General features: G+C 53.3%; 3 protein-coding genes across 4 annotated transcripts; 1 reads left to right on the top strand and 2 right to left on the bottom strand.

The window, feature by feature from the left end:
• Positions 1-11621: 11621 nt before the first annotated feature.
• ZMYND15 (zinc finger MYND-type containing 15) lies at positions 11622-16944 on the bottom strand. The gene is made up of 13 exons (XM_041772086.1): positions 15930-16944; positions 15264-15498; positions 15018-15173; positions 14581-14741; positions 13966-14118; positions 13567-13647; positions 13308-13424; positions 13095-13183; positions 12910-13008; positions 12646-12799; positions 12509-12567; positions 12160-12320; positions 11622-11950 (listed from the first exon to the last, which is right to left on the bottom strand). The coding sequence occupies exons 1-13, from the start codon at positions 16513-16515 to the stop codon at positions 11779-11781; spliced, it is 2223 nt and encodes a 740-aa protein (XP_041628020.1). The 5' UTR covers positions 16516-16944; the 3' UTR covers positions 11622-11778.
• Positions 16826-21706, top strand: CXCL16 (C-X-C motif chemokine ligand 16; the record flags this gene model as incomplete). The annotated part of the gene is made up of 6 exons (XM_041773008.1): positions 16826-17708; positions 17963-18101; positions 18353-18435; positions 19965-20408; positions 20865-20934; positions 21386-21706. Coding segments are annotated over 5 exons (1596 nt in total), but the record flags the coding sequence as incomplete, so codon positions are not given.
• Positions 20930-23345, bottom strand: MED11 (mediator complex subunit 11). Of its 2 annotated transcripts, none has more exons than XM_041772087.1 (3): positions 23146-23345; positions 22828-22958; positions 20930-21186 (listed from the first exon to the last, which is right to left on the bottom strand). In XM_041772087.1, the coding sequence occupies exons 1-3, from the start codon at positions 23228-23230 to the stop codon at positions 21016-21018; spliced, it is 387 nt and encodes a 128-aa protein (XP_041628021.1). In that variant the 5' UTR covers positions 23231-23345; the 3' UTR covers positions 20930-21015. The 2 variants fall into 2 exon arrangements, with proteins under 2 accessions (XP_041628021.1, XP_041628022.1); XM_041772088.1 differs by lacking the exon at positions 20930-21186 and adding an exon at positions 21658-22185 and having other exon boundaries at positions 23146-23339.
• Positions 23346-24850: the final 1505 nt, after the last annotated feature.

A 24850-nucleotide genomic window follows, 5' to 3' on the forward strand; every position in this document is an offset into this window, starting at 1 on the left:
TATCATTGCAAGATACGTCTATGCAGAAGTAAAGGTCACATAGAGAGGAACAAAAGTCGGTCCAGCTCTGAGATTTCTCTGTGGCATTCAGAGCAGCGTCTATGGTTCTGACAGCCAAACAAACAAACAAACAAACAAAAAAACAAAAAACCCAACCCTCCCCAAAAAACCCCACCCCAAAACCAAAAAACCAAAAACAAGCACCATATCCTGATTATTATTATTTTTTAAGATTTTATTTATTTATTCATAGAGACATAGAGAGAGGCAGAGAGAGAAGCAGGCCCCATGCAGGGAACCCGATGCGGGACCCAATCCCGGGTCTAAACCGCTGCGCCACCGGGGCTGCCCTATATCCCGATTATTGTATGAGTATCTGAGGTGTTTTTTCGCATGTGTAAAGGGCAAAAGAATCACATTTCTGAGAATGCTTGGGTTTGAAATACCACGGTGTCTCTCTTCTTCTCCTTTTAAAAATCTTTCTAAAAATATTTTATGTCACCAAGAGATGTAGTGAAGGAAAAAGCCCCAAATGGGGAAGTCTAGACATAACTCTAATTTTTGTAAATTTAGTCATGAAATTGAACGTCAGTTTCAAAATCAAAAGCCTTGTTTTTTTTTTTTTTTAAAGAGTCTATTCATTTATTTGAGAGAGAGAGAGAGAGAGCATGAGCAGGGCTGACAAGCAGAGGGAGAGGGAGACACAGACTCCTCCGCTGAACAGGGAGCCCAATGTGGGGCTGGATCCTGGGACCCTGAGATCATGACCTGAGCCAAAGGCAGGCGCTTAATGGTCTGAACACTCAGGCGCCCAAAAAAGCCTTTTAAAGAGAAATTCTAAAAATTACTCTGACAGTAGTAAAAACGTCCATTGTTTATTGTCTACTCTGTCCAGAGTTCTATTTTGAGGAAATAAATATGAAGTAACAGAAAACCCAACTCTACTGAAGTCAGAAGGGAATTTATTAGTTCAGGTAATCAAAACGTCCAAAGGTGGAACTAATTTTCAAGCATGATTCATAGAGAAGTAATTGATAGGCTGGACTTCATTAATGTGAGAATCTTGTGGTCTGCAGGAGACACCGCCAGGAGAATGAGAAGATAAAGCCATGGATTGGGAGAAAATATTTGTAGAAGACACATCTGAGGGGCACCTGGGTGGCTCAATGGTTGAGCATCTGCCTTCAGCTCAGGGTGTGACCCCGGGGTCCTGGGATCGAGTTCCGCATCGGGCTCCCCATGGGGAGCCTGCTTCTCCCATTGCCTGTGTCTTTGCCTCTCTCTCTGTGTTTCTCATGAACAAATAAATAAAATCTTTAAAAAATAAAAAATGAAAACCAGACTTCTTTTCTGGACCAGTTTTAGGGTCACTAAATTGAGTGGAAAGTATAGAGTGTTGCCATACACCTCCAGGGCCTCCCCCACTGTTTATACTATCCACAGCAGAGTGATACACGTGTTACAATCAGCGAACCCACAAAACCTGTCATTATCACCCCAGGTTGTAGTTCACTGCGGGGTTTACTCTAGAGTTTTGACATATGTGAATTGTGACATGGATCCGCCGTGAGAGCGTCACACAAGATAATTTCGCTGCCCCAAATACCCATTCTTCTCAGTCCATCCATCCCTCTCCCCTCCCCTGACCCCCCAGCACACATGGCCCTTTTTACAGCCCCAGGGTCTTACCTTTTCCAATCCATCCTAGGGCTGGAGTCACGGAGCGCGTGGCCTTTTCAGTTTGGCTTCTTTCGCATAGCATCACGCAGATCAGTCTCACGTGCATATTTTTTGTGGGTTGAAAGCTCATTTCTTTTTAGTCCTAAACAATTGTCTGGATGGACCATGGCTTATTTATCCACGCACTTGCTACGGGGCATCCTGGGTGCCACCGAATTTTGGCCACCCATGAACCTCCACGTGCTTGGACCTATGTTTTCTTTCTTTCTTTTTCTTTCTATTTTTTTTAAAGATTTTATTTATTTATTCATAGAGAAACACACACACACACACAGAGGCAGAGACACAGGCAGAGGGAGAAGCAGGCTCCCTATGGGGAGCCTGATGTGGGACTCGATCCCGGGACTCCAGGATCGCACCCTGGGCCAAAGGCAGGCACTAAACTACGCTGAGCCACCCAGGGTCTCAATTCTATTTATTTTTAAGGAGACCATTTCAGTGGTGTCCTGAGCACAGATTGTCGAGGGGAAGATGCATGCAGCGAGACCAGGTGTCAGGAGGCTGTCACAGTCCAGGTAAGAAATGACACAGTGCATGAGTACATATTTTCTGTATTCTACACTGTATTCTTACAAGAAAGTAAGAGAACACATGATTAAGAAAACCGTAAGAAAAATACGCTCTGTACTGTATTTATTGAAAAAAAAAAACGCGTATAAATGGGGCTGTGTAGATGTTTGTATCTTCATTTCGGGGTCACTCCTGGCTCAGTGCCGTCTGAGGGGGGTTGGATCCCATCCCAATTGGGGGCCACCGAGCAGTGGGAAGAGCTGCCAGCAGGTGGCAGCCCAGCTGGGAAGGCAGGACACTCAGGACCCTCCTGGGGGTCCCCTCTGGCTGGTTGTTCGGGGCCACATACTCATCCACAGGGGCCACCCTAACAAAATACCCCGGATTTGAGGGCTTCAACAGCAGAAATTTACTCTCACTGCTCTGGAGGTCCGAAGGCCGGCGTCGAGAGGGGTCAGCAGGGCTGGTTTCCTCTGAGTCTTCTTCTTCTGGGGTCCTTCTCCCGTGTCTTCGAGTGATCTTTCCTCTGTACGTGTCTGTGTCCAAATTCCCTCTTTTTACAAGTACATCAGTCACTGTGGATGAGTGACCTCTATCTTGGGTAAAAACCCCACCTCTGGATACGGCCACGTTTTGAGGTCCTGGGGGCTGGGACTTTCACATGCGACTTTTCAGGAGTCGCAGTTGGGCCCTCACAGGTGTGAAAACCTTCCTGCCAACTGTGAGGCTGCATTCGAAATAATAATGGCCACATGCATCTGAATTTTATCAACATTATCTGGGGAGGGCAGGAAGACAATATGTTTAATTTCTTGATTTTGTAATTGGGGAGACTCATGGAGCATTATTTTATTCTTAACTTCGCACCAAGAGATATAAGTTAAAAATGCTCTTAAGGGGACACCTGGGGGGCTCAGTGGGTTGAGTGTCTGTCTTTGGCTCAGGTCATGATCTCAGGGTCCTAGGATCGAGCCCCATTGTGGGCTCCCTGTTCAGCAGGGAACCTGCTTCTCCCTCTCCCTCTGCCCCTCTCCTTGCTCATGCTCTCTCTCTCTCTCTCTATCTCTCTCAAATAAATAAATAAAATCTTTAAAAAACGCTTTTAAAATTTTAAAGGAAAACATTAGAGAAACACGAAATGGGGTGTGCGCCTTCCAGAGCACCGGAAGAGATGGAAGCAAAGCAAACTCAATTCACGGAAAAGATAAAGCACAGGGGAAAAACAGAAAGCATAAAACAAGGTCACTCGTTATGTGAAACACATAGGTCAAAACAATCCCTGTAAGTATTCTTTTTTTAAAGATTTTATTTACTCATTCATGAGAGACAGAGAGAGAGAGAGACAGAGACACAGGCAGAGGGAAAAGCAGGATCCATGCAGGGAGCTCGATGTGGGACTTTATCCCAGGACCTCAGGACCACACACTGGGTGGGCTGAAGGCAGGCGCTAAACCACTGAGCCACCCAGGGATCTCCTCCCTGTAAGTATTTTAAACTCCTCCATAAAAAAGAAAATTAATATTTTCATATGGAACTAATTGGCCAAATTGTGTTAGTGGCGTTGGCCTGGGGGAGGGGCAGGGTGATGGGACACGAGAGGGGAAGGGGACTCACTCTTTGCCTTCCATGAAAAGGCTCTTTTTCTACCTTTTGGATTTTTATTACTGTGTTGTTACTTCAAAATAACAAATGCATAACAGAATGGCTTTTTTTTTTTTTAAGATTTTGTTTATTTATTCATGAGAGACACAGAAAGGCAGAGAGACACAGGCAGAAGGAGAAGGAGGCTCCCTGGGAAGCCTGATGTGGGACTCGATCCCAGGACCCCGGGGTCATGCCCTGACCCTGAGCCGAAGGCAGACACTCAACCACTGAGCTCCCCAAGCGTCCCTGTGTAACAAAATTAAACCATATTGTACAGATAGTGTTTTATCAAAGGGTCTCTTTAAGTCGGGATGGGGCATATTCACAATTATTATGTCATAGCCCTAAGGCTTCAGGCACAGGTCATATTATAGGAAACATATAAAGACATATACAGCCAAAATAGTTAGAGATGACCTGGGAAGCTGTCAGAAATATAATAGGATGGGGAATTGTGGGTGTAACTCAGCAGCCTTTAGTGGAGAAAGTAGGAAAAAGATACGCAAAGGTACAAAGGTATTGAGGATCTAAGTGATAATAGGGTTGATTTATTAATTAGCCACTCATTCGACAAATATTTATTGAATGTGTATGATGTGCCCCAGGCCTGCTGCCGGATCCTGAGAAGATAGCAGCAAACCTCGAGGCTTCATCCCGGAGCTTGTATGCAGCTGATATTTATTGACCTTTGTATCTCATAAATGGAGACCACACCCTCTTCAATGGCAATGAATCAGTAACAAATATGGATCAAATATTAGGCTCTGAAAGAAATACCAAGTTCCTCAAACCTGAAATCGTACTGGCCACATTCTCCTATCCACAGTGCAAGAAACCTGAAACTCCCAAATGTTTAAGTAACAAAACCCAGGCCTTTAAGAACCCCAAAACAGGGGCCTGGGGGCTCAGTGGGTGAAGCATCTGCCTTCGGCTCAGGTCATGATCCTGGGGTCCTGGGATTGAGCTCCCACATTGGGCTCCCTGCTTAGTGGGAAGCCTGCTTCTCCCTCTCCCTCTGCCCCTGCTCATCTGCTCTCTCCTCTCTATCATTCACTCTATCTTATATAAATAAATAAACTCTTAAAAATAAGAACCCCCAAACGGTCCTAAATACTTTTAAAAAGTTGTTTACTATTATTGTTATTATTATTATTATTATTATTATTATTATTTTAGTAATCTCTACATACAACACAGTGCTCAAACAACGACTCCGAGATCAAGAGTCGCTCACTCTTCTGACTGAGCCAGCCAGGTGCCCCCTTACCGAGTCCTAAATAATTTTTTGTTCAATGAGGAAATCCCAATTGTAAACTCAGATGATTATAAACAGACAGTGAGCATAGGTCATGGCAAAACATGAAGCACAAATACCACCCTATTGAGCACTTAGGGTTGGTCAGGGTTGGGGCCACAGACGTGTCATAGTTTGTCTTGTACAACCCTCATGGGGGGCACGGCAGGGCACCCCCATTGTAAGGCAGGCACTCTGCAAGGGTTGGCGGAATGAGTGTGAATGGCTCAGAGAGACCAAGTAACTTGCTTGAGACCCCACAGCTGGGACTGGTACTTAGTTAGGCCTGGCACACTCTAGTTCTCATACTTGCCACTGTCGAGTGGTCTCGCCACCAGCACTGGTGAAGCTTGTGGAGGGGAAGAGCCAAGGGGCGAGCTGGCTTCATCCAAGGCCAGCTTTTTTTTTTTTAAAAGATTTTATTTATTTATTCCTGAGAGAGACACACACACACAGAGGCAGAGACACAGGCAGAGGGAGAAGCAGGCTTCCTGCGGGGAGCCTGATGTGGGACTCGATCCCAGGACCCCGGGATCACACTCTGAGCCAAAGGCAGACACCCAACCACTGAGCCACCCAGGCATCCTAGAATCTGCAACTTTTCAGCATCACATAAACTGTGGAACTAATTGGACTAGAACCTTCCAGTGACTTCTCCATGTCTTCCTGGCCTCCCTCCAAGCCTGTGACTTTCAGATGTTTTGACCGTGGTCTACGGTAAGGGATACTATAGATGCAGCGCGCGCGCACACACACACGTTTACAAACATATATGGTAGATATAAGTGAACCAATTGTCTCACAAAATAGTACTGACTGTTATGACATGTGATATCCCTAATATTTTTAATCTATTCTATTTCACTGAAAAAAGAATGTTTAGGGCCATCTGGGTGGCTCAGTAGTTGAGCATCTGCCTTCGGCTCAGGGCGTGACCCTGGGGTCCTGGGATGGAGTCCTGATTCAGGCTCCCTGCTCAACAGGGGGTCTGCTTCTCTCTCTGGTCCCCCCCCCACACTCGTGATCTCTCTCTCTCAAATAAATAAGATAAAATCTTAAAAAAAAAAAGAGAGAGAGAGAAATAAACTCTTGCCCTAACCAGAGGTCAGAGTACTTACTTTCTACCAAGAGCCTGTTAGCGGATATATTTCAGGCTTTGCAGGGCCGTATGGTTTGTGTTATGAGCACACTATTCAGAACCCTGCTGTTTGTATCATGAAAGTAGCTACAGACAATACATAAATAAACAGCTGTGGGCCAATTTCAGTGTAAATTTATGGACACCACCATTTGAATTTCATGTCATTCTTGCATCACAACATCTTCTCCTTTTGGTCTTGGCTTGCTGTGCTGGGCAAAACAGAAAACAGGTGGTGGGCTGGTTTTGGCTGGAGGCCACAGTGTATTGACCCCTCCTCGGGGCAGACTGTAAGTCTGTTTTCCCCCCATCACATCTTGAAAGTACTACCCAGAGCCTCACTGGCATCCAAGCAATAGTTCGTAAGTGAATTATTAGAGATAGCAGTTTGTAAATTAAACATTCTTCTTACACAAGTGCTGCATCCTCATAGCAGCCAAACGAGCAACCCCACTAGACCAAGTGAGCACGCGAATCCTCAAGTGTGCCTGCGGCTCACAGATAACCATATCCTTTCCTACTTTGAATGAGGCAGATGCCAGGAATTCAGGGAAACGTTATTTTCTGGCTAAGGGAGTGGTAAAAAGTGCTATTTCCCCTTAATTCGCGGGGGACCTGGGCTTCCCTTTTATGGCCTTGGGGTCTTAGGAGGCTCCTCCGGTGGGGGTGGGGGCCAGTCCCTCCTTATCAAGGAGTCAAGGAGCTTCTCCTTTCCTAAGGAAGTGATGTGTAGGCTGAAGAGGCGTCATTGGTGGTTGAGCAAGAAAATGGGGAAGTTTCATGATGAGAGAGAACAGCGTCTGTTTGGAGGCATCTGGCTGGAGGGTAGAAAGGAGGTGGAAAGTAGCATGAGACCAGCCCCCGTGGCCGAGGCCAGCACAGGCCACCGCAGAAGGGCCTGCCCAGCGATAGGTAACCACCGGCTTACAGGAACCAAGGAAGATAAACGAGGACATTCGGGGAAAAAACATCCCCAGGAAGCCTTGGCCAGATCCAGAATGAGGAAGATGCTACAAGAGGAAGATGCCATTTGTCATCCAATCAGGGGCATGACAACAAAAAAAGAAAGAAAAGGGAGGAAATTCTATCACAGAATAAAAAACAAAAAAACCCTGAAGGGACACAGTGGCCAAAGCCAAGTTAGGACCTTGTTTATTCCTTGAAATAAATCAGCTGTAAAAGCCGTCATTGAGATTATCAAAGAAATTGGACTGTGAACTGGGTATTTTATTTATTTACTTCCTAATTTTGTTGGACACGATATTAGCATGGTGGTTACCTTTTTTACGAGCCCTTAATAGTCATAGACGCACAGGAGGGAGACGCCCAACATTCCGCTATGTACTCTTTCTTTCTTTTCTTAATTTTATTTATGATAGTCACACAGAGAGAGAGAGAGAAGCAGAGACACAGGCAGAGGGAGAAGCAGGCTCCATGCACCGGGAGCCCGACGTGGGATTCGATCCCGGGTCTCCAGGATCGCACCCTGGGCCAAAGGCAGGCGCCAAACCGCTGCGCCACCCAGGGATCCCCTGCTATGTGCTCTTGAACCCTCCGGAAAAAAGCTGTGGGTGTGATCTTGTGACACAATAATATGTATTTGCTCTTTGTCCCCGTTCTGGGCAGTGCTTCTCAACATTTTGGAATTTCCCGCGTGATATGGGAGAGAAGAAGGTCTTAGGTTATTCACATCAGGCTTTTTCCACTGAGTGTGTGCTAATGAGGTGACTCTTGGTGGCCTCTGGATGGCTTCAGGGTTATTCCCTAAGAATAACATCCTGGGGATCCCTGGGTGGTGCAGCGGTTTGGCGCCTGCCTTTGGCCCAGGGCGCGATCCTGGAGACCCGGGATCGAATCCCACGTCAGGCTCCCGGTGCATGGAGCCTGCTTCTCCCTCTGCCTGTGTCTCTGCCTCTCTCTCTCTCTCTCTCTCTCTGTATGACTATCATAAATAAATAATAAAAAATAAATAAATAAAATAAAACAGGGATGAGTCTTTTAAAAAAAAAAAAAAAAAAAAAAGAATAACATCCTGTGTGGCTGGATTGTTGTTGTTTAAGAGGGAGCTGTGGGTCCTTCCTCAACTCAGACACGCTCTCCGACCCTGCAGCGTTTAACGCCAAGGATGTTGCCCTTAAATTAGTCGCTCTTACCGTCTTTTTTTTTCTTTAAGATTTTATTTATTTATTCATGAGAGACACAGACAGAGAGGCAGAGACACAGGCAGAGGGAGAAGCAGGCTCCCCGTGGGGAGACCGATGTGGGACTCGATTCTGGAACCCCAAGATCACACCCTGAGCCCAAGGCATACGCTCAACCGCTAAGCCTCTAGGCGTCCCCAGAATTCCTTTTAAATTTTACGTTTCGGGCAGCCCCCGTGGCGCAGCGGTTTAGCGCCGCCTGCAGCCCGGGGTGTGATCCTGGAGACCTGGGATCGACTCCCACGTCGGGCTCCCTGCATGGAGCCTGCTTCTCCCTCTGCCTCTCTCTCTCTGTATCTCTCATGAATAAATAAATAAAATCTCTAAAAAAAATAAATTTTAAATTTCATTTTAGCTATTAGGGACCATAACCAAGGGATGGGATGTTTTCCCCTTTTTTCTTATTAGTTTGCATTTCCTTGCACAGCCAGGGGACCAGCTCCCTGGGAGTTGGGTCCGGTTCTGAATTCCATGGGTGACTTTAGCTTTGGTAAGTGGGTTAAGTGCGAGGTACCTCTGCTGTTCACACCAGGAGTGACCATGGGCCGCCCAGAAAGGAAAGGTCCCTCATTCTCTACCCTTCCTCCTGTCTCTTCCCAAACCACATCTTTGTGTGAGCCAAGGTCAGCATAGACACTTCTGACCCATACTTTATCTGTTATTATTCTGAGCACTTCTGACACCAAAGGTGTGTGTATGTGTGTATGTGTGTGTGTGTGTGTGTGTGTGTGTGTATTTCCCCACACCAACAGGTGCTCCAACTGGCCAGATACTTGGGTGGAGTGGTGGGAGGATGGGGGGATGGGCTGGGAAATTGGTTTGCCAGTGGAGCTTTTCACTCTGTGTCCTACTCTCTACAACTCTGGCACCGAGTCCCTGGAGGGAGCTTAATCCCCCCAGGGCCACCCCCACTTCAGAAGCCAGTCATGAGCCCCGGGGCCTCCCGTACTTCTGACCAACTGACTATAAATTGAGGCTTCCCACAATCCCCTCCTCAGGTTCAATAATTTGCCAGAACAGCTCATGGGACTCGGGAAAACAGTTTCCTATTACTGATTGATTACAAGCGGTGCAACTCAGGGACAGGCAGATGGAAGAGATGCACGTGGCAAAGGCATGAGGGGTAGTTAGGGGGAGTCCTCATACCATCTGGCCGTACCCCCCAAGCACTACCTCAGTAGGCTCCCCAGCACAGCATGCTCTGAACCCCATTGGTTAGGGGTTTTTGTGGAGGTTCTGTTATGTATGAGTGATTGATTAAATCCTGGTGATTAACTTGGTCACCAGCTCCCCTGGCCCCTCTCCAGGGGCTGCTGGGTGGGGTGAGGGTTCCAGCATTCTACTCATACCATTACTAGCCAACAGCCCCTATCATCAAGTTAAATAGGGATCCACCTAGGGTGACCTCACTGGCATCAACTCAGATAAGGTTGGAAGGGCTTATGATTAATAACCCAAGACACTCTCCCATCATCCTTTTCACTAAGGAGATTCTTCTATTTGAGAAAGAGAGAGAGAGAAAGAGAAAGAGCATGAACAAGAAGATGGGCAGAGCGAGAGGGAGAAACAGACTCCCCTTGATGTGGGACTTGATGCCAGGACCCTGGGATCACACCCTGAGCCAAAGGCAGATACTCAACCAGGGAGCCACCCAGGTGCCCCGAAATAGTTTTAGATTCGTAGTCAAGTTACACAGTATGCCCATATACCCTTCCCCCAACTTCTTCTAACGCTGCATCTTTATCAAAACGAAGACATTAACATCAACACAATACCGTCAGCTAAACTCTGTAGATTTTATTTGGATTCCTCCAAGTTTTTCCACGAATGTCCTTTTCCTGCCCCAGGATCCAATCCAGGAGACCACCTCATAGGTGTCCTGTCTCCAGAGCCCTTCTAGTCTGTCACAATTTCTTGGTCTTTTTTTGCCTTCTGTGACTTTGACACTTCAGAAGAAGCACCGTAGACTGTCCCACAGTAGGGACTTATCGGATGTGTCCTCACGATCACACCAAGGTTATGGATTTGGGGGAAGAATACAAGGGTGACGGCTTTCTCATCACCACGCATCAGAGAGTGCATCATGTCAACGTGACTTAATCTCATTAACCTTGATCCTTTGGGTAAGGTGGTGTCTGCCAAGTTTCTCCACTGCTTTTCCGTTTCTAGACTTAGCTGAGTCACTTATGCCCAACCCATACTCGGGATTTTAAGAGTGGAACAAAGTAACCCGAGGGATTTAGGCAGGACGGCAATGTGGTAGAAGGAATTCTCTGCCTGAAATGGAGAGTGGGCAGTGAGAGTGGACATGAACTGGCGGATCCAAGGGACTTGAGCAGCATGACTCAGCAGAAGTATGAGAAAGGAGAGGTGTAAGGTGGAGACAAGGATGGCCCACGGTTGGGTGGCTTGGGGCCTTCCGTGGCCCCCTAAATCATGGTTTGTGCATCCCTAGGAGCTTGTGTGCATCCTCTGCCCCGGAAGGAGAAGCCTCTCTCTGCCTCTGGGTCTTGCTTTGCCTTGGCGTGGGTCTATGAGGGTTACTGGGGCCTCCAGTTCTTATTTTTAAAGTTTTTATTTACTTATTTGACAGAGAGAGAGAGAGAGAGAGAGCGCGCGCGCGCGCGCGCTCACAAGCAGGCTGAGCCAGGAGCCGGAGGCGGGGCTCCATCCCAGGACCCCTGGTTTCATGACCTGAGCCACCCAGGCTGCCCTACTGAGGCCTAGGATGACTTACACACATGCACCAGGAGTTTAGGGTCATCAGAGAGGGTCATAGCTGCACGGAAGACAGGGGACAGCCGGGGAGGGGCTGACAGGAGCTGGAGGAAAATGAGTCAGCCCCAAATCCTCCTCTCCGCTCCACATTTATTTATTTATTTTTAAATTTATTTTTATTTATTTATGATAGTCACAGAGAGAGAGAGAGAGAGAGAGGCAGAGACACAGGCGGAGGGAGAAGCAGGCTCCATGCACCGGGAGCCCAACGTGGGATTCGATCCCAGGTCTCCAGGATCGCGCCCTGGGCCAAAGGCAGGCGCCAAACCGCTGCGCCACCCAGGGATCCCTCCGCTCCACATTTAATGACCCGGGTACGGGCGTATAACCAGAGGGCTCGTGACTCAGTGGTTTCAAACAAGTACTTTTATTTACCTCTGCGAGTTCCGCCAACCCGCCTCCCCCTGGCCCTGCGCGTTTCAGTTCTTCCTCCGAGGGCGTGCTGGGGAGGGCTGGGCGGCCACCCTGGGCCCTCACCTGCGCCGGCGGGACCCCCGCCCGGGTTTCTTTTCCCCGCGGCGCCGGCGGGCGGGGGCGGGGGGCGCGGCGGGGGTCGGGGCCGGGGGCGCGGGGCCGGGCGCTGGGCGGGCTCCGCTGCCCTGCGAGGGCTTGTACACCAGGTGGAAGATGAAGGCGTTGCAGTACCTGAGGAGGCGGGGCGTCGTCAGGGGCGGGGCCTGGGGCGGGGTCTGGGGGCGGGGCTCGGCGGGGGCCGGCCGGCCGGCCCGGGCCCGGGAGCTGGATCCCGTCGGCTGTGGTCCGCGCGTTCGAGGCCCACGGAGGGGGGTAAGGGGTCGCCGGAGTGAGGGGGCTACCCGGAGGGCGGAGGACCCCGCGCGGGCCCCGGGCCTTACCAGGGCATGCGGTTGTCGGCCGCTCGGAGGCGAAAAGGGGAGCGGAAGGGGTTGGGCCGCGGGGGGCTGGTGCCCCCGCCCGTGGCCACCGCCATGGTCTGGTCGTCCATCACACAGCCGTACTCGCTGCTCTCGGTGAAGAAGGCCGGCACTCGGAGGGACTGCAGCGGGCGGGGCCTCTGACTCTCCGCCCAGCCCCTCCCCAGGCGCCAGGGGCGCAGACAGACACACCGGGTCTGGGGGGCCCCGGGGCACGCCCCGGGTCTGGAGCAGAGGATAGGATGAAGGGGGCAAAGCAGGTGGTTCAGGGCAGGAGGGGGGAACGGGTCCCTTTTGGGCCATCCCCCACCTGCAGCCGGGGAAGCGAGCTCAGCCAAGTGTCCTTGAGACCGAAGCCGGAGTTAAATCCTGCAGACAGAGGGGGAGTGGACAGAAGGTCGCCGGTGGCCTTGTCCCAGTCCCCACACTCCTACCCCCAACTCTTACCGATGACTAGGTCAGGCTTGGGCCCCTGGAGCAGGTGGTAGGGTCTTGCAGACACCTTGATCTGCAGGTCCCTGCGGCCCGCCTTCTCCTTAGTCCCGGAGCTGAGCCGCGCAGACACTCCGGAACCAGGACGGACAGAAACCTCTGGGCCATCCTGGGAAGCCAGGAGCAGAGCGGAGAGATGGCTGGAAGTTAGGGGACTGGGCCATGCCGAAGGCAAGACAGGTGAGAGCAGGAGGTAGAAGGGCAGCCCCCAGCCCTCACCCTTTGCAGGGTAAAATGCTGCTGGTCACTGTCAAGGGGCAGGCCGTCACCCACAAACTGCAGCTCCAGGGCCATGTGCGGGAGCAAGACCAGGAGCTCCTGAAGGACAGAGAGGACAGCTCAGGTCCCCCCTCCACATGTCCATCTCCACACCCAAGTGCCACTTCTGTCCTGGAGGGACTTACCCAAAACACCATGACTAGATCAAACTCCTTCCCGGCCTCCACCACGTGGATTTTTAGTGACTGCTTGTTCTGGATGTTGAGCTCAGGGACTGGGTGAGAAGCTGGCCACTTAAGAAGAGGGCCTCCCCTCCTTCCTCTTATCCCTCTGTGGCCCCCCGCCCATCTCCCGCCACTATGTCCCCAGCACATCTCCCCCTGCTCTGCTCTCCTTACAGGACTGGGGCACCAGGTGGGTGATGACGTAGTACACGGTCAATGGGTAGGTGAGAAGCACAGCCATGGGGGAGTCCAAGCTGAGGCCTCTCCACGTGTAGTAATCCTGCCACGAGCCTGGGGAGAGTGGGTTACTAGGGGACTGAGCGGGTCTGGATCTCAGCCCTGTCCTGTCTAATAGCATCCCTTCTTCACAGCCATTCAGACTGCTGGCCCTCCAGCCCTGTCTGCTAGCTCCTGAAGGGCCCCTCCAGCTTACCAAAGAGGCCCCTGGGTGGATCTGGGGGCACAGGAGGCATGAGGGCAGGCCCATCCCCCTGGAGAAGCTGATAGGGATCTCCTGAAAGGATGAAAGAAGAGGATCATGGTATCAGGGAGGCCCCTACCCGGCCCAACCCCCTCTTCCTCCCAAAGGAGCTGTATTCCCTGGAGCTACAGCAAGAGGAATGGGAGGTTCCCTGTGGATGGGGCTTTTGGACGGGGTGGGCAGGGGTGACTTCTTTGAGAACTGGGGCAAGGCCTGAAATGGCTCTGGTGGTGGTGGTGGTAGAGTTGGGTGTATAGGGTGGAGGTGTGACCTAGGACCCAGACAACTGTTTTCTCCCTCATCCTTCTCTCTAGGCTGAGGGGCCCATGCCTGAAGAGAGGCCCCACAAACCACTGAGAAGAAGGCTGAGGGCTGGCGTGCTGGCCTGGGGGTGCCTGGGGGTGCCAGGGCCTGGAATCAGCATGCTGAGCTGGGTCCAGTAGCCACGAGTGAGGCCCCGTGAGGCCAGAAAGGCCTCCTTGTTGAAGCTTTCACTGGTCACCTCTGGGGAAGGAGGAAGGGAGGGTTTGAGGAGGGTCTGGGGGCTAGGACCCCAGATACAGATCATCTCAGTTTCTCTCATGGCCCCTGGGTCTGAACCTGATTCTAGGCCTGGAGAGAATGAATATTTCTGAGTGTCTACAGTGTATCGGGCACTGAGCCCACAGAATCTTTGTAACAATTCACGATTTGTTTCTGGTCACCAGTTCCTGGTGCAGCTGGGCAGCAAGTGCCTGCATCCCTGCTCCCGCACCCCCTGGGCTCTTTCAGGGGCGCAGACATGCACTTCTCAGCTCCAGATCCGGTGTGCAGCCCCAGGACTTGGGCCCCCAGCCCTAAATCCCCAGCATCCAGGCATTACACCTGGGATCCAGCCCCAGACATGTCTCCTGCAGGCCCAGAACCTGGCCTGCAGCCCCCAACACCTGGTTTCACTTTCTCCCCCATTCCCATCTCCTGTGGTACCTGCAGTGTAGGTAAAAGGCAGGGTTGCCAGTTCTCCAGCCCGCTCCATGAAGGCTGCAAGCCTTGGACACCAAAATTGATGGCTCACATCATCTGGGCATCGCCGCCAGTCGGCCCGGAGACAGGCCTCTCCACAGTACAAGACGGCACTACACTGGGGGCTGGGGTCACAGGGATGGTGGGCACCCAGGATTAATCTCTGTAGGTCTTCTGTCTGTTATTTGTCTGCCCCGCCACTGCCCATGTATCGTTCAGTCTGTTTTTCTCTATACTCTGCTCCTAACAGCTTGCTTTCTTCCTCCTTTGACTCCTAGGTCTCTAACACCTGTCTGGTAGCCCCACCCCACCCCACCCACCTTCGCTGGCCAGTTTTCTCAGCTTGCCCTGACTGTTGGGGTCTCCTTCCTTCTCCCCCCACCACCTCTCAGGCAGCTCACCAAGGTGTCAGCTTCACTTCAAAGCTGTGCCTGTGACAAACATGGCAGGTTTGAGCCCGGAGGGAGGCAAATGTGAAGCCCGGCCGGGGACCCCACGTCCGCATAGGTGTCTTGGCTAACTTCACTCCCAGCCTTGGGACCAGACTCTCCAACTCTCTGAATGGGGGTGGAGGCAGTGTCGGTCTGGTGGGCTCTGGAATTCAGACCCCTAGGTGTCCCCAACCTCAGATACCAGATTTTCTGTACCGATGCAGTTGGGCGTCTCCCACAGTAAGCTGTCGGGGCTTTCGAGGGTCTCCGGAGCCCATGGGGCAGGCCATGCTGTGGCAGAGGAGGGCATAGGCACGAGGGGCCAGGTTCTCTGTCCCTGAGCCCTTGCCTGCACTCCCCTGGGTTCCATCCATTAGCAGGTCAATGCCCAAGATGGTGCCATGTTCATCCGTCACCAATAAGAGGCAGGAAAGGTGCAGGGGGGCAGCCTCTGGGGAAGGAAAGTCAGAGGTGGGGAGTGGCAAAGATTGGCAGAGTCAAAGGTATGATAATCATGCCTACAGGAGTTAAGCGGGTCAACTAAATGAACAGAGGGGACCGGGTAGAGAGGGGATGCCTCATGGAAAGAGGACACTTGCTACACTGTGCTGCCACCTGCGGCCACACAGAAGTGTTGGCCTGCTGCTGGAACTTGAAAGTTTTCCTTTGACTTCTGGAATCTTTTTTTTCTTTCATTGTATAAATGTTGGCTCAAAGTTTGAAAAACAAAAACCACTGTGAGTCAATGAAAACACCTTTTTGGAACAGCTTGGCCAGCAGGCCATCCACTGGGGACTCCTGGCCGGGCTGCATGGTAGAGGAGGTCTTCCAAAGGGGAGAATGTCTAGGCAGGGGTCAGACAGGGCAGCCCCAGGATCTTACCGCTTCTCCGCCCCTTCCTCCTGTCAGGGCCCGCTTCTTCCTCAGCCTTGTCCTCTCGGCAGCCTTCCTCACCGCCTCTGCCTCCTGCCTCCTGCTCAGCCTCCTCGGTCTCCCCTGGAGGGTTTGCTTCCTGGGGGGACTCCCTGCTGGTGGGGCCTGGCTCCCCATCCTCCTCCGGATCTACCTTCTCCACACTTGTACCTTCCTCCTCTCTATTCTCTTCCTCTTCCTCCTCCTCCTCTGCTTCCTCCCCTTCCTCCAGGCTGACAAAGCTGACATAGGGGCTTAGGTCTCGCAGGTGCAGTGGGGGCTCGTCTCCCAGGAAGCAGGCAGCCCCCAGGCCTGGTGCAGGGCCCGGCTCTGCCCCTTGCCCCAGGCTGATGCCCACACTACGGTTGGGCAATACATGGAGCACCCAAAGGGCAGGGTCCTGGGGCAGTCTTCTGATCTGAGCCTCCAGCTGGCGCCAGCGGCTCTCAAGGCTGGCCCCCACAGCCCCGCGCTCTGCAGCGAACTTTCGGAACCAGCCAAACAGGAGGGCAGCGAAATCAAGGAACTCATCTCTGTATCCAGACACAAACTCCATGTCTTCAGGGGCACGGGGTCTGGGCCCAGACTAAGCAGAGGAAGGGGTGTATGGTAAGGCAGAGGGTAATGGGGGGGTTCGGGGCTGGGTCACCAAATGGGGAGGGTGTGGGTTTGAGGTTCACTAACGTGGGGCCTCTGGATGAGTGTGAGGAGCTGAGACTACTTTTCAGGGCTCAGGGTGGGAGTTCAGGGTGAGAACTGGGGCCAGGCATGGAAGTGGGCGAGCAGGGTTTCAGATGAGTAGTCAGGAGTGAGATGGTATTTGGGGCTCAGAATCCGAGGCTCAAACCCTCAAGAGTAAGGTCTGAATTGTGGATAGATTTGGAGGGCTAATCCCACGGGGAAGGGTTTGGCCAGCGGGGATTACTTTGGATCCGTCTGCGGGATGTGCGAGGAGGGAACCGGAGAGGGGGCATCCCCTCGCCTTGGACCGGTTCGGCGGGGAGTCCCCGTGGACCCAGTCCCTCCCGGCCGCTCCGCCTCTCCGGTACCTGCAGCCGCCACCACTTTTCGAAGGTAAATACCTCGGGGCTCCGGGGGGATGGGGGTGGGTAGGCGTGACGTCAGGGCCGCGGGAGCCCGCGCCCCCCCCGCCCCCGCCCCCGTCGGGGGCTCACGGACTTTCCCGCGCGGTCCTCACCGGGCATGTGACCCAGTGCCGGCGCCCGGCGGGGAAGCGAAAGCGCCCTGGGAGGTGGCGGCGGCGGAGGGCGGGAGGAGCGCTGGCGGCGGGCGGGCCGCCTGACCTGGGGCGGCTGGGCGGGCATCCCCGAGCGGGGCCGAGCTCGTGTTGCCTTTGCGCGCTCCTTCCCGGCCGCTCCCTCGGCGCGGGGGCGCGGGGACGGCTCGGGGGCGCGCGGCGCGGGGGCGCGGGGGACGGGGGCACGGGGGCGCGGGGGCGCGAGGCCCCGCCTCCGGGACTTTCCCCGCGGCGGTGGCGGTGGGGGGCGGCTGCCGCGAGGCCCGCAGTACCGACCGCGCTGTCGGTTCGGACGGTGGGAGCTCGGGAGGAGGGCGCCGCCAGCTCGCGCCGCACCGCCCACCCTCGCACCCCGACGGCCGCGGCTGCCCGGCGTCGCGGCGGGCCCGGGAGGGAGGAGCTGGACGCCGCGCTGCGGTCCGGCCTGGCCCCCGACATGGGGGCCGGGCCCCTCGTGCTGCTTGCCGCGCTGGCGCTGCTGCCTCGGCCAGGTTCGTCCAGGGCCCCAGTCGGGGAGTGGAATGGGGGACCGGGGCGCCAAGGGCCGCGGGGTAGTGTGGAGCAGGGGGCGGAGCCGGGGTCCCCCCGGGGTAGGGGACAGGCTGGGGGAGCCCGGGTCCGGGCGTGTGTGTGGGAGCGCCCTGTGGGTCTGGGGGGTCAGATCCGGGATCCGAGGAGGAGGCGCGGTGACGCTGGGGAGCCCCTCGAGCTGGGATCTGGCGCTGACCGCCGGTACCCTTGCCAGGCGATGGCAACGAGGGCAGCGTCACTGGCAGTTGTTACTGCGACAAAGCGATTTCTTCCGGCTCCCCTCCGACGGCGGAGCTCATGGCCCATCTCCGAAAACATCTGCGAGTCTATCAGCGCTGTAATTCCTATGTCAGGTGAGCTCACGGAGCACCGGGAGGGCGGTGCTGCTGGGGCCTCCAGGACCTCACTGGTTCACCCGGAGCTCCTGGGGGCACCTGGCCCCCTCTCGGGGTTACCTTCCCCCTAATTCTCCATGTCCTTGTTTCCCTGTCCCAACCACCTGGGAATTCCCCAGTCTGGGCAGAAAGGGCCCTGCTTGCTTTTGGCAGTGACTTCAGGTCTTTGGAATGAGGAAAGAGTTAAAATCCCAAGTCTTCCTTCTTAGGTTTCAGCTACGAATGCGGAGCGTGTGTGGTGGCAGCAAGGATCCGTGGGTTCAACAGTTGATGAGCTGCTTGGATCGCAAAGGTACTGGCTTTCCCTCTCCTGCCTGAGGTCTGTCTCCAGAGCAGGGGCCCCCTCCCAATGACACCTGGCATTCCTCTTGTAGCTGGTGCCAGCCAAAGCCCCTTAGGTCCCTGTTGGCCCCATGTCATTCACCATCACTGTCATGATTTTGGCCAATTCATCCTGTTACCTGTGCTCTTATTTCCTTAATATTTTTCGTGAAACCAAGGCACCGCTTTTGTTTTCTGGTGTTTGACTATGGTGATCTAAAGACATACACAAAAGTTGAAAGACCAGTGCAGTGAACATCTGTAGGCCCACCACCTAGATTCCACGCTTTTTGGCTTTTTAATGTTTATATTTTATGTAATGTGTGTAGTAGGCAGAGAACACAGCAAATGCGTGTGTTTTACAATATCAAGTTTATAGCACGCTGACTATATTTGTTTTAGTTCATGCCCATCTATGTTTCTATCCATCATCAATCCACCTTCTTTTTTTTAAAAAAAGATTTTATTTATTTGAGAGAGAGAGAAGAGTGCATGAGAAGGGGGAAGAGCAGAGGGAGGGGGGGAAGTAGTAGACTCACTGCTGAGCAGGGAGCCCGATGTGGGGCTGGATCCCAGAACCCTCAGATCAGGGCGCCCCCACCTTATTTTCTGATGTATTTCCAAATTAGTTGCAGGCTCGACCATACTTAATCCTCACACATCTCAGGCTGTGTATTGTTAAGTAGAAATCAGCACTTTATTGTTGATTTTTCTCTTTTGAGGTAAAATTCACGTACAGTGAAACGAGTTAAGTTCTTATGTGTACACAAGCCGGTTTTAGAAAAACTTAACTAGCAGCTTGTCCTAAGCAATAACATCTGTGAAGCCACAGATTTGAGGCACCGGCTGTATTTTTCTCCTAAAATAAATACACAAACGTTAAAACACAAAATGTTCTAACGCGTTGCAGCTGAAGTTGTCTTGTCGGAGCATCCCTCGTGTGCATACGGTTCCGTGGGCCTGCCTACAGGATTGCACTCCATCCTTCTAGCTACCGTGGCCCTCGGTACTAAAATCCTGCTTTATAGCTGAAAGCAAAGTGTCTCAGGGAGTGGGGTCAAGAGACAAGGGACAAGGTTGTGCATGAGACTGCTCGGAAGCAGAGCCAGCTCTGGACACAAGCCTATCCCAACACTTCCCTGTCAAATTCGGCTTACTTCCTTTTCCACCCCCTACCCCTGTGTCTGCCTTCCTTTTCAGGGCCTTAAGCTGTACCTAGATTCACTACCCTTCAACTACTTTTTCACTTTGTATCCTCAGCTCTTTTTTTTTTTTTTTTTGAATATTTTATTTATTTATTCATGAGAAACAGAGAGAGGCAGAGACACAGGCAGAGGGAGAAGCAAGCTCCATGAAGGGAGCCTGATGTGGGACTTGATCCCTGGACTTCAGCATCACGCCCTGGGCTGGGCCCAAGGCAGGTGCTAAACCACTGAGCCACCCAGGGATCCCCTGTATCCTCAGCTCTTAGCTCTGATTCCTTACTTCTTGTCTCTCCAGAATGTGGCTCTGCTGATTCCAGAAGTTTGGCCCCCCAGGGGCAGTTACCTCCCCTCAGCACCCAGGTTCCTGAGCCCACAGAAAGGGCGCCTTTAGACATGGGCTCCCCTGCTCAGACATACCTGCCACCCGCCTGGCGGTCTACATACCTGCCAACTGCCTTGCAGTCCACCAGGCAGCCCGCGCTTCCAGCAGGGACACTATCTTTGGACAAAAAGCTCACCCATACCAGTGAAATCGCTACATCTACTGTGGGCCACAGTCTTGGGACTGGGTCTGAGGCTGGGGAGAGCCAGAAGCAGCAGATTAAAAGAGTGGAGCCTACGGCTGGGACATCAGCCATGGTGCCTGTGCTGTCCCTCCTGGGCATCATTTTCATTCTCACCGGAGTCCTCCTATATGTTCTTTGCAAGAGGAGGGAGCAGTCACTGCAGCACCCTCCAGGTGAGCTGGGCCTCTAGGCCCCTCTCCCCCAGGGACCATAGCCTCCTTGGCAGGGATCCTGCCCCCAATAGCTCCCAAGTGTCTGGAAACCTACCCCAGGCAGACAAATATGAAGGCGGTCTGCACCGTGGGCCATAGGCAATGAGATAAGAGTCAGTTAGAGACATTTACAGAATAGGGAAGGAGGGAGGGAAGCCATGTCAGGCCCAGGGACCTGTCCTTGACCTTCAAAGCTGGGCAGGGCTTGGAGCAACATCAGGATAGCAGCTAGGGTAGGCTAGTGGGAGATGAACTAGAGGAGGACGGTGGGGGCCATTCATTTCACAAATCTGTATTGAGCACCTAATGTCCTAAGTCCTATGGTTAATGTTTTGGGGTCTAATTCCTCAGTTCAAGCTATTCCCTCAGCTTTCCTTAATCTCAGAGCTGGTATATTAATTTCCATATCTTTTTCAGATCTGCAGCTTCATTACACACCCGTGGCATCAGACTCCAATGTGTGAGCTAAGAGCGGAAGCCTGTGAGGGTACACATTGTGATTTATTCAGTCCTGTATAATATAGAATAATCTCTGGCACTTAATAGGCACTCTGTAGCTATCTGATGTTTAATATACAAATAACCAGGGATCCCTGGGTGGCGCAGCGGTTTGGCGCCTGCCTTTGGCCCAGGGCGCGATCCTGGAGATCCGGGATCGAGTCCCACGTCGGGCTCCCGGTGCATGGAGCCTGCTTCTCCCTCTGCCTGTGTCTCTGCCTCTGTCTCTCTCACTGTGTTCCTATCATAAATAAATAAAAATTTTAAAAAAAAAAAAATACAAATAACCAGCCACTGCCCTCTTGTGGAGCTTTCCTGGTTTTTTATTTTCTATGCTATCCTGTAAAGTCTATCTTTTAATGTAATACCTTAGAGAAATTCTTTATGTGCGTTTTATTACTAAAGATTATTTTTATAATTATTGGCTCTTTTTTCTGCAGACATTGCCCTCATGCCCTTGCCCCTTACCATGGTTCCTGGCTTCAGCTTCTCTGCTGAGGATCCCACTGCCCCCTAGTCCCAGTCTCTCATCACACACCAGCTGTTCCTCCCCAGCCTCAGGCCTCTCCTGCTTCCTCCTTCCACCCCCACAGTGCGGAGGGTGGGGGGGGGTGCTTCCCACCCTTCCTCCTCAGCAGGTGCCATGCACTTGGGTTTTATTTCCTCAATCCCTGTCCATATCACCCACATATGTTCCAGTGAGAATCTGAGCTCCTTGCTTTCATTGCTGTTGTTTTTATTATTAAAGCCCCTAGTTCTTGTTTTGTCTCTTTCAATGAAGAAGAACGTGCCTCCATTGGTCCAGTCTGAAGAAGCCTGGGGTAGGGACATGAAGGGTTTGAGGAAGTAAGTGTGGTGTCTGAATCTCCCCTCTGCCTGAACTTGTCAGCAGTTTTGTGGTGGGCAGAGCACCCTGCTGGAGGGGCCAGGGCATCACTGTGGGCAGGCCTGGTCTCACAAGATTCTCTGTTCCCACTTTCTGCCACTCAGCCCTTGCATACTCAGTCCAGTAGGGCACATGTGTGGCAGCCCCTACTGCCCACTGTACAGGTCTCCAGGTTTTGTCCAGAGTGCCGGTGGTGGTCTCCAAGTTCTTGGAGACCTAGTTTTCCAGCATCTGCTCACAGGTTCGGGCCACATCACTGAGCTTGAGGCGAGCATAGTCCACTCGCTTCAGGGCCATCTGACAGTCCTTTCTGGAAGAGTAGCTGGAGCCCTCGTGGGGCTGCCCTGTGGCCACCTACAGGATATTCAGATGCGTCAGTGAGGCACCCCTTCCCTTCCCCATCTCCCCAGCCAAGTAGTGGCTTTCCCGTCTCATTTCTTCCCCGGGTGTGAAGCCTTTAAGGCTGGGGAGGTGGCTGGCTGACCTAGAGTAAATCACTTCACTTGTTAACCTCATCTATCAAGTGTGGGCAATAGTAACTACTTCCTAGACTTGTTGCAATCTCTGACACATTGTAAAAACTTAATGCAGGGTGGTTGCTGTTATAAAAAAAGACTCCAGAACCCTCTGAACCTTGTCCTTTTTCTTAGGGCGTTGCCACTTCAGGGCCCCAAGGTCAGGTCAAGTGTCTTGAGTGCAGACTCTTGTGGCTTTGCTATGGTTCACAGGTTCTTTCCCAGGGCTTCCCTGTCCAGCAGCTCACGTAGCGCTTACCAGTGAATTGGGCAGGGCCACCTTTAAGTATTTCCTTCAGGAAGGAGAAGCTGGGTTTGGAAGGGTCACCCAGTCCCGAGTCTCGGCTGGCTGGCTGGCTGGCTGGGAGGGGTGTGGGATGGGGGGGATGGGATAGAGGGTGGGGTCTGGGGTGCCTGCGATGTCGGCGGCCAGGGCTGGGGCGGAGAGCGGGAGGGGGCCAGCACCCCACCTCGTACACACCTGGGTGAGGTAGCGGATCTGAGCCGACAGCTCCGCCTCCACGTGCTGCACAGACGCCGTGAAGGCCGCCGCCTGCCGGTCCAGGAGCCGCTCGTTGGTCTTCTCCTTGGACAGCTCGAGGATCACGGTCCCTGCGGGGGAGGAGACAGGGCCGGCGCTAGCCCGAGCGGGCCGTGCTGCCTGCCCCCCCCCACCGCGGCCACCTGGGGGAGTCCCTCTGGGGGGGGGGGCCCTCTCATCCCTGTTGAGGGGCGGCGGCAGGCACAGGTGCAGCCCTGCCCCGCCTCGCTCCCCGCCGCCAGCCGTCGCGTCCCGAACCTGCGTTCTGCAGAATGGCGCCGATTTCCCGTTCGATGTCCTCCAGGGCGCGGAGCCTCTCGTTCGCCAGGCTGTAGGTAGCCATCGTCGCTCGGTGAGCCCTCCACGGGCTTTTCTCCTCGGCGAGACGCGACGCGGGAGCCCGGAAATGGCTGTCGGTGTGCCCCTGCGCAGGGCGTGCTCGGGCTGCGACTACAATTCCCAGGATGCTCGGCGCGGCCTCGCCTGGCGGGGGGCGGGGGGACTACAAACTCCCAGGGTGTCGTGCGCACTCCCCGGTTTGCGCCGCCACCGCCACCGCCACCGCCACCTAGCGACCAACTGTGGTAAGAGGCGGTCGTGAAGCCTGGCTTCCCCGCCCGAGGTCCCTCAGCCGGCCGGCTTCGCGACATTCCCGGAGCGGGGGTGGCGGGTGGGGGGGCGTCTGTATTTGGTTTCTTCTACGAGAAGCGCCCGCGCGGCTGCTGGTGCTGGGGGATGATGGTGGGAGCTCTGGGATGCTCTGCTTGCCCGGCCCGCTCTGCCGTCCGTCGGGGCCTGGGGAGGCCTGACCCGGTGAGTGTCGCCTTGTTCATCGCCCCAGCGATTCCCCCCGCGGGCGGGAGCCCCGCTGACACCCAGGCTTTGCAGCTTGTTCACAGGAGCTGGCTCCTTTCAGCCTTCCCCCTTTCCCTTTCTTGTTGCCTGGTACAGGTGGGGTCTGGGGCTGCGGGATGAATGGGATGGACTGTCACGTGACAGCGAGGTGGCCCTCCGGGAGCCCAGAGAGAGGATTGGAGCGGGGTGGAGGGGGTAAGCGTTGCTGGAGACGAGCTTAGGGATCATCAGGTGGACGAGAGGCTGCAGTGGAAGAGGGGGTCGGCCCCAGCGGGTGCATGGTGCTGAGGAAGGGGGTGCCTGGTGCAGCGCCGGTGCAGCCAGGGAGCCAGTTTGACGGGAGCCGCCAGTGCAATGTGGCAGCGGCTTGATGGAGTTGGAGCCAGATGAGCAAGGGGCTTCCCAGCTAAGTCATTTGGACTTTGCTCCCGAAGCCCTTGGGAACCCTTGAAGGATCTTCATAACAAGAAGTGTGTTATGGCCAGGTGTACCTTTGGCGGGGGAGGGGGACAGCCTCTGGAAGATTGGGAATGAAGCTAGTTGGCTCAGGGATAGCAGATGAATGGAGACTTTGAGTTCAGTGTGAGGGACCTCGCATGGAACTTCACTCCTTTTTAAAATCCTAATAAAATAACAGCAAGGGAATTTTTATTAAGGGGTCAGAGAGAGAGAGGAATTTAAAAAAAATATTTTATTTATTTATCTATGAGAGACACAGAAAGAGAGGCAGAGACACACAGGCAGAGGGAGGAAAAGCAGGCCCCCTGCAAGGAGCCTGATGTGGGACTCCATCTCCAGTCCTGGGATCACAACCTGAGCCAAAGGCAGATGGTCAACCACTGAGCAACCCAGGTGTTCCAGGGATAGGAATTAATAGCAAAATTAAGTAGAAGCTGGAAGGCACAGGGAAAGTGGTGACTGATTTAGCAGTGAAGTGGTCATTAAGCCAGCAGTGGAGAAAGCTTCAAAGCAACATGATTTACTCTTAAATTAGTGGCATCGTGTACAACTGGGATGTAGGTGATACTAAAATGAGGATTATTTGAAATAGATACCCCTTCCCCAGATTTTCTTGTACAGATATCTCTGTACAACCACTCAGCTCCAA

This window comes from Vulpes lagopus, chromosome 10 (assembly GCF_018345385.1).
Source record: "Vulpes lagopus strain Blue_001 chromosome 10, ASM1834538v1, whole genome shotgun sequence".
Classification (NCBI taxonomy): Eukaryota; Metazoa; Chordata; class Mammalia; order Carnivora; family Canidae; genus Vulpes; species Vulpes lagopus.

What these genes read in the sequence shown, in the direction of transcription:
- ZMYND15 (XM_041772086.1), bottom strand. Translation starts at nt 16,515, where the DNA reads ATGGAGTTTGTGTCTGGATACAGAGATGAGTTCCTTGATTTCGCTGCC. An exon ending in GAAGTGAAGCTGACACCTTG is followed by an intron (nt 14,742 to 15,017) that starts GTGAGCTGCCTG and finishes CTGTGACCCCAG; the next exon opens with CCCCCAGTGTAGTGCCGTCT. An exon ending in GCTCGCTTCCCCGGCTGCAG is followed by an intron (nt 12,321 to 12,508) that starts GTGGGGGATGGC and finishes CGCCCGCTGCAG; the next exon opens with TCCCTCCGAGTGCCGGCCTT.
- MED11 (XM_041772087.1), bottom strand. Translation starts at nt 23,230, where the DNA reads ATGGCTACCTACAGCCTGGCGAACGAGAGGCTCCGCGCCCTGGAGGAC. An exon ending in CGCCATTCTGCAGAACGCAG is followed by an intron (nt 22,959 to 23,145) that starts GTTCGGGACGCG and finishes CCTCCCCCGCAG; the next exon opens with GGACCGTGATCCTCGAGCTG. An exon ending in AGATCCGCTACCTCACCCAG is followed by an intron (nt 21,187 to 22,827) that starts GTGTGTACGAGG and finishes TATTTATGATAG; the next exon opens with GAACACAGTGAGAGAGACAG.